This window comes from Callospermophilus lateralis, chromosome 4, assembly GCF_048772815.1.
Source record: "Callospermophilus lateralis isolate mCalLat2 chromosome 4, mCalLat2.hap1, whole genome shotgun sequence".
Taxonomy (NCBI): domain Eukaryota; kingdom Metazoa; phylum Chordata; class Mammalia; order Rodentia; family Sciuridae; genus Callospermophilus; species Callospermophilus lateralis.
The window spans coordinates 147,392,484-147,409,516 of record NC_135308.1 but is presented as its reverse complement, the minus strand read 5'-3'; the positions used below and the strand labels follow the sequence as shown (position 1 = coordinate 147,409,516).

General features: G+C 35.9%; 2 protein-coding genes across 3 annotated transcripts in view; one reads left to right on the top strand and one right to left on the bottom strand.

Moving 5' to 3' along the window:
• Scyl2 (SCY1 like pseudokinase 2) overlaps positions 1 to 393 on the bottom strand; it is a 61,962-nt gene extending 61,569 nt beyond the window's left edge. For both annotated transcript variants that reach the window (XM_076855004.1, XM_076855006.1), the window contains exon 1: positions 148 to 393. The gene's annotated coding sequence lies outside the window, so the exon portion shown is untranslated. The remainder of the gene's footprint in view (positions 1 to 147) is intronic.
• Positions 394 to 668: 275 nt separating this feature from the next.
• On the top strand, positions 669 to 13,036 carry Depdc4 (DEP domain containing 4). The gene is given in 9 exon segments (XM_076855418.1): positions 669 to 679; positions 3,788 to 3,890; positions 3,892 to 3,937; positions 3,940 to 4,030; positions 4,032 to 4,073; positions 11,596 to 11,743; positions 11,746 to 11,809; positions 12,913 to 12,939; positions 12,942 to 13,036. Coding segments are annotated over 9 exon segments (627 nt in total).
• The last annotated feature ends 3,997 nt before the right edge of the window (positions 13,037 to 17,033 follow it).

Below are 17,033 nucleotides of genomic sequence, written 5' to 3'. Positions count from 1 at the left end.
TCACTAGGCAACAGTCACCAGCACGGTGGCCCCTGGTGGCCTAACCCGCGCACGGGTTCTTCCCCTTTCCCTTTTCTCCCACCGGAGGCCCAGGTGAGAGCGCGACCATAGAGGGAGCTCACCCGGTGCCCGCAGCCGGGCACTTACCTCTCAGCTCTCGGCTCTCCGCCCGGGAGGGGCGGTGCTGGGGCGCGTTCCCCCCCGCCCCCCCTAAAGGCGCTCCGGCTATTCCTGCTCGGCCTCCGCGACTGGCCGCTGCCGTCCGCTTACTCCATAGTCTCCGCCAACCCAGTGGCCGTAAAGGCTGCAGCGGGAGGAGGAAAGGGGGAAGGGAGGGAAGGGACCAGGGAAGAAGAGTATGGGAGGGGAAAGAAGACCGAAAGACCTGCCGGCCCGTGCATGACGTCACTTCCGGTTGTCTCGGAAGGGGCGGGACCTGGGCTTCCCTCCGCCCCAAGAGTCAGGTGGGGGCGGTGCTATAGAACCGGAGGAGGAGTAGGTACACAAGATTACGGCGGTAATTTTAACTCCGCGGTTCCGTAGCCCTCTGGGCCCAGACGGAGCCGGGCGAGTTCCGTGAGCCTTAAAGGTAGCTAATGCCGGAAAAGGAAGACTGGCAGGACATGTAGTCCCATACATCCTAGCCAAATGTACAGTGAAAGTAGCGGATGGCAAGCAGGTGAGGGGAGCAGAGACCAGGTTCTGGGATTCCGCCCCTTTCCTAGACCCGCCCCTTCCTGGGCTACCAGCCTTCCCAAGCCTAGGACCCAGACCCCAGATTTATCTTTTTCGAGATTATTTTCGTAAAATGCTCTTGGAGCTCCAGGAAAGCAGAGCTTCTCAAACATGCATATGAATTACCTGGAAACCTTTTTAAATGCAGATTCTGATTCAGTAGAAGGGTCGTATGTTCTGCGTTTCTGATTTCCAAATGACAGCAGTGCTGCTGTTCCCTAGGCTACGCTTAAGTGTTTTGCCTGCTTATTTAATAAAAGAGAGGTAGATTACTTACAGTTTTTTGTTATGTCTCAACAGACTTTTTAAACAAGAACATCTTACAGACAAAATGATTAGTTTCATTCAGTTCTTTCCCAGATTTCTTTGAGGAACAAAAGCTCAGAGAAATAACCTCCCTTTCTCCTACAAGCCTTTGGGTACCACCCTCCCTCTGACCTCTGCCTCTCCTGACCAAGCTTCCTAGGATGAACAGAGGGACGACTTCCTTGACAAAAATAATTTGAAGGTGATGAAATTTTATTTCTCTCATATTGTCGTAAACATTACTTTGTAAGACCAAGCATACTGTTTCCAGTTAGTCAAGGGAGAGGAGAGCTTAAATTATTAGATTGCATCCCCAAAAATATCTAGGAACAATGTTCCAGATATTTCAATTTATTCTTTTTCTTAAGATTTTTCAATTAAAATTTTACTGGGGTAGGGAAGAATGGGGAACGACTGCTACCTGTATCTCTCATAGTAATGAAATAATGTTGTGAATCTACTATAAAACACTGGATCATACACAGCAAAAGGGTAATTTGGGCTGGGGGTTATCTCAGTGGTAAAGTGCTTCACTTTCATGGCCCAGATTTTATACCCACCTGTGCAAAAAAAAAAAAAAAAAGAATTTTTGTGCTATGTGAATTATATCCCAATAAACAGTTTTTACAGTCTTCAATTAATTAAAAAATAAAAATTACATATGCACATTATAAAATTTCTGAAAAGTGAACAACCACTTTCATCAACTGCATTACAATACTATTACCCTAAAGTTACTAGTTTGAAGATTATCCTTCCAGATCTTTCTATTTGTGTGTAGGTTATAGGATCATAGTTTAGAAATTATTCTGCTTAGTTCATGATTTTTATTTTATTTTGTTTTTTATTTAATGAGGTCTTTTCCTGACATAAACTTAGTTTTGTTTCATCCTACTATTCAATAGTAAGGCTATGCCATAATTTATTTAATTATTTTTCTGGTGATGGACATTTTAATTTACAGGTTTTCATTATTTCTCAGCAGTTTTTTTTTGGGGGGAGGGGGGGTACCGAGGTTGAACTCAGGAGCACTCAACCACTGAGCCACATCCCAGCCCTATTTTGTATTTTATTTAGAGACAGGGTCTCACTGAGTTGCTTATTAGCACCTTGCCATTGCTGAGGCAGGCTTTGCACTTGCTATCCTCCTGTCTTAGCCTCTGGAGCCGGGGCTTACAAGCATGTACCACAGCTCTTGACATTTCTTAGCAATTTTTTAAAACAAGAATAGTTGACAGAAGATAGAAGAATGAATCAGACATAGCTTTCCTATGTTCATATATGAATACACCACCAGTATTCATGTATAACCACAAGACCAGGATCCTAATTAGAACAAGTTATATTCCATATATGTATAATATATCAGAATACACTTGACTGTCATGTATGTAGGAAAAAAGAGATAAAGAGCTGGGCATGGTGGTGCAAACCTATAACCCCAAAGGCTCAGGAGGTTGAGATAGGAGGATCATGTGTTCAAGGTCCACTTTAACAACTTAAGCAGGCCTTAAGCAACTCAGCCATACCTGTCTCTAAAAAAATATTTAAAAGGGCTAGGGATGTGGTTCAGTGGTTAATTAAGCACCCCTGGGTTCAATCTCAGGTACCAAAATAAATAAATAAATAAAGTTGACAAATTGATTTTATTCAGTTCCTTGCCCCAGATTCTCTTTGAGAAACAGCTTGTCATTGGTCAAAAAGGCAAAAAGAAGAAAGAAAAAGCAAAGCCCCTGGTGAGACCACAGCTCCATAATAATCAAGACTTGAATGTATCTGCATTCCTTTTAAATGTATTCTAAAGTAATGTTCTTCAAGATATAGTTAGTAGCTAATCATTTAATGTTAAAAGTATATTAGCAGGCTAGGGCTGTAGCTCAATGGTAGAGTACCTGCCTCACACGTGTGATGATCCTCAGCACCACATAAAAATAAAATAAAGATATTGTGTCCACCTATACCTAAAAAAATAAATATTTAAAAATAAATAAATAAATAAATAAATAAAGACAAAAAATACTGTATTCATTTACATTAGCTTACACAATAATATATTTCATGTCATTAAATTAAGTTCCTAGATTTACTCATTATTGACAGACGAATGTGGTGAAACTTTAGTTAATACACTGTAGTTTGCGTAAGATGGGAGGTGAAACTTAAAGCCATTAGCAGCAGATATGCATAAAAAATTTAGTTTAGATAAAAACTAAGTTGTTAGCTGGGCATGGTGGTGCACGCCTGTAATCCTAGCAGCTTGGGAGGCTGAGGCAGGAGGATTGCAAGTTCAAAGCCAGCCTCAGCAAAAGCAAGGTGCTAAGAAACTCAGTGAGACCCTGTCTCTAAATAAATACAAAATAGGGCTGGGGATATGGCTCAGTAGTTGAGTGCCCCTGAGTTCAATCCCCAGTACCCCGCCCCCACAAAAAAAAACTAAGTTGTTAAAACTGAAAAACTTCTTTTTGAGTAATTTAAATGTGTTAGGGTCATGTGTGGTGCTGCACACCTGGGAGACTGAAGCAGGAGGATCACAAGTTTGAGGCCAACCTAGAAAATCTAGTGAGACCCTATCTCAGAATAAAAAATATAAAGGGGCTTAGGCTAGGGGTAGAGCATCCCTGAGTTCAATGCCCAGTACCAAAGTATTTTAATTAATTTGTCAGAAACATATTTTTTCCAGGATTCTCTGGGTTTTTTTTAAGCTACTCAGCTACAGGAGTATTATTCACTCCCCATATCCACATAGAAATCAAACAAGGAGGCAGCACTTATAAACATTCAAAGATTGCTTTACTTGTTTTGATGCTGTTGATGTAGTATTAAATCATCTTACACAAAATGTGTGCCTAAAGTAGCAATGATATCTCTCATCTTTGCCAGATACTAATGAACCATAGAGCGAGTCAATAGAAATGAAATTATTCAAAATTGAAAAGGAATTAGAATCTGAAGATTCCAACAGTAGTCTTTATAGGTTTCTAGAAAGTAAATTATTTTGTTTCTTGCAAAAGAAAATAGGATGATGAGAATGGGTCAATAGATTAAATAAAAGCAAAACATCCTTTACCATTTGTGGTTAGTGCTAACTAAGACAATGTAAAATATTGTGGTTAGACCTTGGCAGAGCTGTCTTCACTGAGCTAAAACTGAATGTTATACTTTGTTGGTTTCTTTTTTTTTTTCTTCTTCTTTTTTTTTTTTACATATAAGTAATGAAAGAAATAGATAAAAACTCAACTACTTCTGCATATGCTGGAAAGCTGTTGAGGAGGACATCATCACATAAATTTTTCAGATTTTATACTAGGGAAAAAAACTTCATGACCTCTGAAGAATGGATACACTTTCTAATTTTGAAAAATAGTGCTGGGGTTGAGGCTCAGTAGTAGAGTGCTTGCCTATCACATTTAAGGCACTGGATTCAAAACTCAGCACCACATAAAAATAAATAAATAAATAAAACAAAGGTATTGTGTCCATCTACAACAAGAAAGAAAGAAAGATAGATGAAAGTCTTTATAATAAAGGTCAAGTTTCCCTGGAAACTCAGAGCTGAAGTCTTCTATTCTTATTATAGCAAGGATGTTAACCTTAGAATTAGCATATATGCTTTCTTTGTATTTAGAATCCTAATTTGTCCTCTTTTGGTGGTATTTTACTAAATTATTATTTGTATCTTTTGTTGTAAGCTGCTTTTTGGAAATAGGAAACCTATAAAGAAATTTAATAATTAATTAAAATGTATATTTGAAATTTTGATCTTGTTTGTATTGAAAATGTGCACATTGTTTTAACAGATGAAAGATAAAAACTATTTCACGTCTTCTAGCTCATGAGGTTGGAAATCATTGGAAAAATTCATGCAATGAGTGTGAATTCAGCTCTACCTTCAGATATCTCAGTTAACAAATCTGTTCCCTAGCTTTCAAAAGAAGGTAACTTCAGTTTGTACTATTTTTTTTTTTCAGAATTTTGTAAAGAAAGAACTGACTTCTTTTTTAAAAAAAAAATAAACTTTAAAACCAGTTTAGTTTCACCGCAAAATTCGAGTGAAAAATACACAGAGGTCCCATCCACCCTTGCACTACTCACACACAACCTTCCACTATCAGCATGCTGCACTACCGTGGTACACTTGTTAAAATCAGTGAATCTACACTGACACATTATTATCACCTAAGGTCCATGGTTCACATTAGGGTTCACTCTTGATGTTGTAAATTCCATATTTTAAAACCAATGTATGATGACATGTATCCATTATTATAGTGTCACACAAAATAGTTTCATGGTCCTAAAACTCCTCTTCTCCTACTCATTCCTCCCTTCCCTCTAATCCCTGGCAACCACTAATATTTTACTGTTTCCAAAAACTGACCTTTTAGATATAATAACATTACTGTGTTTATGTGTTGACTCTGCTTCTCTTGCCTGTAAAAGTTTTCTCCTACATAGCAATTGCATCAGAAAAGACAGATAAAGCAACATTAGATTCGACAACACATAGTTTATTTTTCACAGTGATCATAACAAGATTACCTGGAAGTGCTGTCATATGTGCTACCAGAGAAAACAGAGTCGTTCTACCAGTCCTTATTATTTGTAATCTAAGACCATCTTATGAGTATATCGTTTGTCCATTGTATAAATATCTCCAAGACATCTCTGTTCTTTCTCTTTCTGAAACCAACTTAGACTACCTGTTATTCCACTCCTCTTTACTCTTTACTATTTACTTCATTTACTTGTGTTTTCCTTTTTATAATGCCACCAGTAATGGAAAGAGGAGCTCCATAGTTAGGACAGTCAGAAGGGATACAGACACATTAATGGTTACCCACTTCATTCCATTTAGTCAAATCATGACAGAAGCAAGACAAGCTTTATATGTGCCCTGGAGAGGCTTTGTTTATCAACAAGATTTAAGATAAGTATGATAAAGAAAAAATACAGAGTGCACAAAGAAAGGATATAGAGTGAGAAGAGTTCCTAGAAGAAAACTCTAGGAAAACTAATATTTAGAAGACAAGCAGAAGGGGAGGCAACAAAAGTACAGTTTTGTGGCTGAACATGTAGCTCAGTGGTGGAAGGCTTGCCTAGCATATGCAAGATCCTGGGTTCACTATCCAGCACCACTAAAAAATAAAATAGATAATTTTCCCATCAATTTCCCTTGAGGGCATGAGGTACCTTTAGAAATTCCTAAGTAAACTTGGATATAATTTATTAGGAAAGGATTAATATTTCTACTTATTGACCTTTTTTCTGAGCTAAGCAGTGTGTTACACATTTTATATTTATCTATAATCTTGCAGTAGACGTGTAAAGTGATGGGTGAAACCCCAATTTTAGGTGAGGAAACCAAGAATCAGAAAGATCACATTTAACAAAAAAGAAAGAACACAGAAGGGAATGAAAACTGGCACCTTAGTGTGCTTTATTAAACATTTTTGTTATACTTCCACATAATGTAAAGCATTCAAATAGCCCGGCAAGTTTCATTCCAAAAATAAATAAATAAATAATAGCAGTTTTTCACCCTTGTTCTCTTACCCATTCCCTCCTCCTCAGAGGCAGCCAATTAAAACTCATCGCTAAATAATATACTTTTATTGCTACTTCATGAATTTTCAGTTTTAGGCATATATGTTAATTTTCTATAAAGGAAAATAGGAATTTGGGTCTTTTTTCTTCCTTTCCTCTCTCTCAGAAACACTCTTCACTGCCCCCCCCATCTTCCTGATATAATTAGAAAATCACTTTGGAAAAATAAACTCTGTTCACATTATTTTAGCCATAGAGCGAGAAAGCTGTGATTCCTTCGTTTTCTTTTACAACATTTTATATATATAACATTTATTTATTTATTTATTTATTTATTTATTTATTTATTTTTATGTGGGTTCTGAGGATTGAACCCAGGGCCTTACACGTTCGAGGCAAGCACTCTATCACTGAACCACAGCCCCAACCTCAACATTTTGTTTTTCTTAGAACAAATATTTTTTTGTTTTCTGTTTTGCTTAGTTGTTTTATATTCACATATATTTTCAGCTCCAAATTCCCACATTTAAAACACCAATTGGAATATTCAGGTATGTGACATATTTTGTCAATTTCATTTTCTTGGGGTAAATTCTCTTTCCACTGGATTTCTGATGTGTTTCATTTTGTACTGGTCACCTGCTATGTTTGATGCACAGTTTCTCTCTTCAGAGCAAACACAACCTTTGCCTCTCTCTCTTGGATCTCTTACTTCCTGTCTTCTGTGTCTTTCTATTGTTTACTCCTCGTTTTGGTGGCATACATTTTCTAGCAGTTTCACAAAAAAAAAAAAAAAAAAAAAAGGATATACAGAAGATAATTTTTTTATCTGTATTTCTGAAATTTTCTTTATTCCAGTCTCTTATTTGACAGTTGGAATTCTAGGTTGGAAATCATTTCCAAAGAATTTTTAGGACATTTTCCCATTATCTCCTTGCTTCTTGGGTTGGTGGTAATAAGTCTAAAGCCATTCTGATTAGGGATTTAAAATTTTTTTTTGGTTGTATATGGACACAATACTTTTATATTATTTATTTTTATGTGGTGCTGAGGATCGAACCCAGTCCCTCAGACATGATAGGCAAGCGCCCTACCACTGAGCCACAACTGCAGCCCCTGATTAGTGATTTTTAAATGTGATCTTTTCCCCACCTTCACTCCTGAAACTCACAGGGTTTCTTCCCCTATCCCAAGCTTCCTGAAATTCAAAAGTAATGTGTTCTAAGGTAAATATGTTTTCATCCACTGGGCTGTTTCAATCTAGAAATTTCCTTGGATTATGATTGATGATTTTCTCCATTTCCTCCAATTATGCCTTCTCTATTTTAATTCTAATCTCCTATTTAGATATTGGATCTTCTTAACTAGTTCTCCAGTTCTTGTAATTTTTTTTCTGATTGTCCACCATCTTTTATATTTTTGTTTGGTTTTATTTATTAGAAAATAGCTTCAAATTTATCCTCCAACTTCCCATTGATATCTAAAAGCACACTTAAATTCTCAGTATTTCCTTTATCATGGCATTCTGTTCTCATTTTATAGTTGCCTGTTTTGGTTATCTCTGTATCCCTGCCATCTAGAACAATGCCTAACCCAAAATAGGTCTCAATAAATATTTGTTGAATGAATGTTCAGTGTTCTTATAATTGAATTCATTTTCTACTTTCAGGCAATTTCATATCTATTTGTACTAATTGATGACTTAGTAAGATGTTGCTTCACTCTTTTCATATGTGGTAACCTTGCCTCCTTACTTAGGGTGTAGCTGTGTAATGCCCACTATTTGCTATGTATCTTTTCTTTGCACTTGGTTCAGTGCCCTGCCCAAAGGTGGTTACTGCCCAGCTGATTAGAGGCTACTCATGATCTCAAGTATGTACTAAAAAATGTTAATTTACCTTATAGTTGACCAGTAATTGAGAAGTAGCAAGCCAGATGCCATTAGGATCTAGGCAGATCAGAGAACCAATAATTAATTGTTAGATATGTAAGAAAATACTGTATTTTTTCTTGAAAAAAAATGGTCCTTTCAAGCTATTTTTCCTTTTTCTACTTAAGACATATAAGCACTGGGAAATAGGTTATTACCTATAACTGGAAAATACTATGAAACCAGCAGCTAATACAGTTTCAATGCTTAGGATACAATAGAGAGTGGTGGGGCTTGTAGTGAAGTGAAAATAAATGCCAGTCAAAATGGGGTTGCCTTAATCTGTACCACATGATTTTGGTTGCCATTAATTCAGGCTCAATACTATGAGATTTTATGATTTAGAAAAAAGAAACTTAAAACTAGAATCTCACATGAAATCTCCCATTTCAATACAAGTTAATTTTTTTCAAAGTACTTTTATATCCAAAAAAAAAATCATGACTATGGGCCAAATAGTCCATAGGCCACTGACATGGGAGCTCTGCGAGAGATTTTTTATAGTTATTGCTTTTATAATTTTGTTTAATTGAAAGGTAAAACATTAATTATGATCTGGTAGCTAGGGTGATGAAAAATTTAATTAACAATAGGAATGACCAGAAACCTAAGTTAAGATTAACCTAATACTGCATTTTGTTGTTGTTGTTTTAGCTGAGGATAGAATCCAGTGGCACTGTACCACTGAACTACATCCCCAGCCCTTTAAAAAAAATATATATATATATATAAAATATAAATATATAAAATATATTTTATTTTGAGAAAGGGTCTTGTTTTGCTGAGTATCTTGCTAAATTTTTAGGGCTGGTTTCAAACTTGTGATCCTTCTGCCTCAGTCTCTAGATTGCTGGGATCATAGGCATGTGTCACCAATCAATCAGCTTTTGCTGAGGCTGACTTTGAACTCTCAATCCTCTTGCCTCAGCCTCTGAGCCACTGGGATTACAGGCATGTGCCGCTGTGCCCGGCTCGACCTTTGGTTTTTGGGGATTAGTTTATTTCACTTAGTATGATAGTTTCCAGTTCCATCTATTTACCTGCAAATGCCATCATTTCATTCTTCTTTATGGCTGAGTAAATATTCCATTGTGTATATATACCACAGTTTCTTTATCCATTCATCTGGTGAAAGGCACCTAGGTTGGCTCCGTAGTTTAGCTATTGTGAATTGAGCCTCTAAACATCGATGTGGCCATGTCATTACAATATGCTGATTTTAAGTCCTTTGGGTATATGCCAAGGAATGGGATAAGGGGGTCAAATGGTGGTTCCATTCCAAGTTTTTTGAAGAAGAAACAGGATTTTTTTAAGTGCCTTTGCAGGAAATTTTCAGCAGTCCATCTGCCTTCATAAGCTTCTAGGCATAAAGGGCAGGTTATCTATAGGAGAAAAGTAATCACTGTCAATAGTTTCTTCACCTACAATGCTTGGATCCAAAAGATAATGAATCACACATATTAGGCAAGATACACCATTCTTTAATACAAAGAAGATAAGGGAGGAAGGGAGGAAGGAAGGATATTTAAGAATTATCAGGAATTTATATAGGACTGGGGATGTATGTCAGAGATAAGAGTGCTTGCTTAGAATGCACAAGGAACCCTAGCACCCACAAGAAAAAAAAATAGTTTATCACTCAAGAACCCTATCCTGAGAAAATACTTTAATTAGACTACAAAGAAATAACAAGAACCCCAATATAGGAAAATAAACATTAGTAGGCAACACATCTTGATCTTTGCTCTTGCCTATGTTTTCTCTTATCTCCCATTTTGTATGCACACCTGCGCGCGCGCGCACACACACACACACACACACACACACACAAATCTCAAGTGGATGTGGGAATGAGTAAAAGTTAAGAAGTAAAAAAGAAGGGGCCAGGTATGGTGGCACTCGCCTCTAATCACAGCAGCTAAGGAAGCTGAAGCAGGAGGACCACAAGTTCAAAGCCAGCCTCCGAAACTTAACAAGGCCCTGAGCAACTTATCGAAACCCTATCTCTAAATAAAACATTAAAAAAAGGGTTGGGGATGTGGCTCAGTGGTTAAGTGCCTCTATGTTTAATCTCCAGTACCAAACATAAAATAAAATAAAAAGGGTGGTATACCATTAAGGGAAATTATAGTAAATAGCAACCTGTCTCAGCAATAGGAGGGCAGATTTGGGAGAGGAGCAGATGTGAAGGGGGGATTAAAGGCCTTCCAAAGGAGTGTCTGAGGGGTGTGTGTTGGGAGGAGTAATAGGATCCTAAATTTCTTATCTTATTGGGGTAGGAAGGTAATAAAGGGAAAACAATGTGTTGTAGAATAAACAGTGCATCCGGTTTGGGGAAATATTTGCTACATGTTGAGAATCCCTAATTGAAAATCTGCAGTGTTCCAAACTCTGAAACTTTGGAGACCTAAGCTTGACAACATGCTAATAATCTATGCAAATATCCCCAAATCTGAAAAACTCCCCCAATCTGAAGTATTCTGATTCCAAACACTTTCAATAAAGGATATTCAACCTATGTCTTAGTTTCAAATAATAATAGAACAATATGCATCTCATTATTGGACAGGAAATGGAAAGGGAACCACTAATGGAATGGAACAGATGAACTCTTAGCAAAATTAGAAATAATAAAAAGGTGGCCAAAATTTTTTTTTAACCTCTAGAATATAAAGGTACACAAAGTGTGATGGTATTTGGCAAGGAAAAGATCCATTCCCACACACAAACACACATTCAGTCCTTTGTTTCTACGGCAAAATTTATTGAAAGAATTCTCAGAAAAAAAATTTACTTCTTTGGGTTTAAAAATAAACTAGATTTTATTGTGTTTTATCAAACAGTGCTTTAGTTAAATGCAAATGTTAACCATCAATTTATTGTGTTTTGCTTTTTCCCTTTACAATTGTGGGGTTTTTTTTAGAGTTTTTTTTAATATTTATTTTTCAGTTTTCGGCGGACACAACATCTTTGTTTGTATGTGGTGCTGAGGATCGAACCCAGGCCGCACGCATGCCAGGCAAGTGCGATACCGCTTGAGCCACATCCCCAGCCCTTCCCTTTATAATTGTTAACTGACTTAATGCAACAGTTGTATGTTTGGAATATTTCCCTGACCAGTTCATATTTACAGGTAGGCAGCAGTTAATTCAAAGCAGAAATGATGAGCCAAGATTGACTATTCCGAAAGAGATACTCTTTACTGGCATAGTTAAATATTATAATCAAGAGAGAGAGATTGCCTATTAATTGATGAGTATGTTGATATACATTTAGGAATTTTTCAACTTTTAGGTAAGAGAGGATGCTTTAACTGTAATTTTGCATAACAAAACATTTAAAAATATATAATCTGAAATAGAAAATATGTATTATATGATAATTACATTTTAATAATTTTTCTTTTATGGTATCAAGGTACTTTCTGGAGTCTTTTTCTTTTCATTTCATTTCTATTGCCTGCCATGTAACTGTACTAGCAAATGCAACTAACATAGTGTAGGACATATCTAAGGCACAATATCACAGAGATGTTATAAGAAACATGTATTTTTATTTCGGTAGTATAAGAATTAGAGAACCAAAGTACCTAGAGATACTAATTTCTGATGTATTAATTTGATGACCCTTTAGCAAAATAAAAGTTAAATGACATTATGTGACTTTTTAGCTATGTGTGTAGCCATATAATTTCATGTTGCACACACAATACTCTTTGATAATGCTAGGAGTAGTTACATTGCATATTATATAATTTCCTGTGTATTTGAAATGTTTTATAATATAAAAGTTTTTAAGTGAAAAAAATGTAAATCGGGGCTGGGGTTGTGGTTCAGTAGTAGAGCACTTGCCTAGCATGTGTGAGGAGGCACTGGGTTCGTTCCCCAGCATCACATTAAAAAAAAAAAAAACCTAAATAAACAAAATAAAGCTATTTAAAAAATGTGAATCAGGGGCTGGAGTTGTAGCTTAGTGGTAGAGTGCTTGCCTTGTACACGTGAGGCACTGCATTCAATTCCCAGCACCACATATAAATAAGCAAAATAAAATAAAGGAACATCAATCAACAACTAAGAAAATGTTTTTTAAAAAATGTGAATCAAAAAAAAAATGTGAATCAAATGTAGCACCATAGCATTTTTTTTAATACTTGGGTTTGAACCCAGGGGCACTTTACCATTGAGCTACATCCCCAGCACTTTTTATTTTTAATTTTGAGACAGGATCTCACTAAATTTCTCAGGGTCTCACTAAATTTCTAAGGCTGGCCTTCAACTTGAGATCCTCGGGCCTCAAGCCTCCTAAGTCACTAGCACCATAGCATTTTAATCTACTATTAAGTACTCTGCTCTCCAATTTTTCTCCCATATTTTCTTGTCTTGTAACACACATAACAGAAAATGAGAAAAGAACAGAAGCAATACAATTCTAACATTGTTGTTGCCCAACATTCAAGAAGAATTACAATGGTTACCTACTTTTATGGCTATTGCATCAGAATCTGATGCCTACAAGTTGTAAAAAAATAGATGACAAAAATTGCAATAGCAGTTGTGGCTCAGTTGTAGAGTGCTTGCCTTGCATGTGTGAGGCACTGGGTTCAATCCTCAGCACCACATAAATAAATAAACAAAGGTATTGTTTTATGTACAACTAAAAAAATTTTTTTAAAAAATAAGCAATTTACTGAGTACTTATAATGTGCAAAATCTGAAGGAATACTGTCTCCCCACACTTGCTAAGAAGAAGGAAACTAACTTAAAACAGTTTCAGTATTTGCAAGTATAATGATTAATTTATTCAACCCATTTCTTGTGTGTTACTATATGCTGTTCTATATGCTGTTACTATACACTGTTCTAAGTGCTTAAAATATATCAGCAAACAAAACACAAAGATCCAAGACCTTGGGGAGCTTATATCCAACAGGAGGAAGACAAACTAAATTATATACAAATAAATCATCAAGTCATATAGTTTGGTAAGAATGGATTTAGAGGAAGGGAGAAAGAAATGGTATGTGAAAGTACTTAGGAATTAAATCTACCAAATTATGCCATGTCCAGGTTCAAATATACTGCAATGAATCCTGCTTCTATATAGAATTGCTCCTTCCTTTTTTTGCTTAAAAATTATAAAGAAATATACTCATTCAAATTCTGTAGCAGTTCTGTCAACAATAAATGAAGCTTTCATTACTTAAGTGAAAAAGGTAATCCTAAGTATGTAATAGAGACTCCCATTAACTAAAATTTTCATATATAATTTACCTGCAGAGTGGGTCCCAGATTCCAATTAGGAATTTAGAAAAACATTTCCTCTCCTTCTTCTTCTTTACCACTCTTATCCTTCTCCTCTAAATAAATTTCCTTCTTTCCTTCATATGTCACAGAAGTTAGAAAGCATTTTTTTCATTTTCCCACCTCCCACTCATGTTACAAGTACTAATGTCATAAAAAAACATATTAGTTAAAATTTTGTAGCAAACCACAAAGAGAGAAAAGGAACTTAACTTGGGCTGGAGGAGGAGGGGATGTAGGATCCAGGAAGCAGGGAAAAGGGCTCTGATGACTGGTTTCCAGAGATAAGAGGCTGAGGTATTTCAGGGAGGCTGAATGAAGAGTATTTATATAGAGGTTCTCAAGCATGCTAAACTTGTTTCTGTTATAGGGCTTTATCTGGGCTGTCTAGTGTCTGGAACATTTGTCTTCCAAATCTTCCTGGGCTTATTTCTTCACAGCTGTTCAGATCTCTGCTCAGAATATTACCCCTCAGAAAGATGGAAGCCCTATGGGCTGGGGTTGTGGCTCAGTGGTAAAGCACTTGCCCTTCATGCTTGAGGCATTGGGTTTGATCCTCAGCACCACATAAAAGTAAATAAAGATATTGTGTCCATCTACAACTAAAAAAATGTATTAAAAAATGGAAGCCCTAATTATCTAAAAGAGTGGTCTGCCTCCTTTGCTTAGCCACATCTGGCCCAATATATTTTTAAAATTGTCATTCTGTCCATTGAGACTATAACTTTAAGAATTTGATCTACTTACTTGTCACCTGAAATAGCACCTAGCTCATAGCAATCACTCAGTTTTTATTGAGTGGCATGATGAAATAATGGGGACAGCTTCATGACTAGAAAGTGGCCAGACAAGTAGCCACCTGGGAGCTATGATGAAGGGCTGTCTGTATATGAGCTTCATCCCTGGAAGAGCTGGGGTATGCCCTCTGTAACAATATTAGCTGAGGGATTATTTTGCTAGATATGTGTTGTAGTTTGGGATTACCTTTGAGGAAACCAAAATTGGAAAAGAAGAATTAACTATTTTAAGAAAATGTTTTAATGTTCAGAGCCACTGTATATATATGGACCATGTAATTACAATGTAAGGTTATTTAGACAAGTGCTATTATGGAAGTACAAATCATTTTTATTATAGGTGAACATTTCACTAATGATGATAACATTTCACTAAGCTAGTTTCAAATATAGCAAATACATGAACACAGTAAATTATATTTTAAGAATGCTAAAAAAAATGTTCAAGTATTCATATCCTTTATAATTCAGAGGCCTTCTATCACCCACCCCCTCTTCCCATCTGTAGTTTCCTCTTACTCTACCATTGGTTGAAAATAAAGATTTTTTTTTCTATGTTGAATTCTTAGCTAGGGAAAAAAATCACATTAAGTATTTGGGAATCCCCATTTTTATGTAGACACCAGTTATTTCATTGGATCTGGTTGATAAGAAACTTCAGAAGCTTCCACATGGAGAAGATTCAGATGCCATATCCAGGTATTGATTCAGACTTTTTCCTTCTTTATTATTAAGTATCTGTTGTTGGTAAGTATGTTGAAAAAGATGCCAAAAATGAACATGTAATAAATATATAATGTTATAAAAAGTGGTTATATTAAGGTTATTTTTTAATATCCCCAGGGCAAGTTTTTCTCTACGCAGTTGTTTTTGGAAGCCCTTTGATTACCTTTCTTGTAAGAAGGTGAAAACTTTATCATTGCTGTTCCTGATTCTTATCTCCCCTTCAGTTATCCTCCCATGCCTGCTTCTTTCGCCTGTACTGTTGTCTCTTTTTCCAACTCTGTGATTCTTTTTCTTTTTCTTTTTTTATTCTCTCAGCCCTGCCCCCTTCCTTTGTAGGGAAAGGATCAAATTTTATAGTGAAGGAGCCCAACCACCCCAAACCCAGTTAAGTAGACTCCATGATTCTTTTCAAAACACAAAGTCTTATGGGGAAACCAAAATTGGAAAAGAAGTATTAACTATTTTAAGAAAATGTTTTAATGTTTATAGCCACTGTATACATGTGGACCACGTAATTACAATATAAGGTTAATCTACTGATCTGGATCCTTTACTTAGAAAAAAAAAAAAAATATATATATATATATATATATATATATATATATATATATATATGTTGTATATTTGTTTTATTTTTATGTGGTGTTGAGGATTGAACCCAGTGCCTCACACATGCCAGGCAAGCACTCCATCACTGAGCCAAAGCTCCAGCCCCTCCAGATTTTTTTTTAATACCAATAAAACTTCAAAATATTTTTCAATACAAATATCCCAAGATCTTCATGTGGGAGTTTAATATCATAATAGATATATTGTGTACACTAAAGCCAAAGGGTCCAAACAAGCTATTTTAAAAACCCCTTTGTGTCTGTTTTCTTACTTAAAAAATGGGAACAATACTATACTACTTTATATATACTGCATATATAAAAATACATATGTATATGTACTATTTCATAGTATAGTTGTTAAGCATTTAAATTTATATCATTAATACATTAAAACTAACATTTTTCCTAAAAATATAAGATTCAAAGGCATTATTAATTTTTAGGAAAAAAACCATTCATAGAGGAGGTCACAAATTCATTTGTTTCTATTACTTAGAATTTCTCAGCCAGTGCCATTTTTTATCATTTCCTCCTTTGAACACAGGGCATATGACAACAGGAATGTTGCCACATATATCCTATTTGATGCAATTAAACAGTGATGTTCAGGAAGTATTATGAAACTAACATCTGGAATCTTTTGGGGTTAATTTGACTAATTTCCTAATAAATTTAAATTGTCATTCCTACATCCGATTTTTACATTCATTTTTTTCTTTTGAGGAAAAATGGAAGAACTATAAGCATTTTAATATTTATTTCCATTCAATGGTATGCTTTTTAAAAGATGATAATGAATGTAAGTGCTTTGCGTAACAAACACTGAGAAAGTGGAGAGTTGGCTGATTATATATTTCCCTAAATAGCTTAACTGTTTCTTTCTCTCTCTCTCTCTCTCTCTCTCTCTCTCTCTCTCTCTCCCAGGGATTGAACCCAGGGGCAATAATACTGAGCCACATCCAGCCCCTTTTAATTTTTTTATTTTTTATTTTGAGATAGGGTCTCACTGAGTTGCTGAGGCTGGCCTCCATCTTGCTATCCTTCCACCTCAGCCACCTGAGTTGCTGAGATTACAGGCATTGCC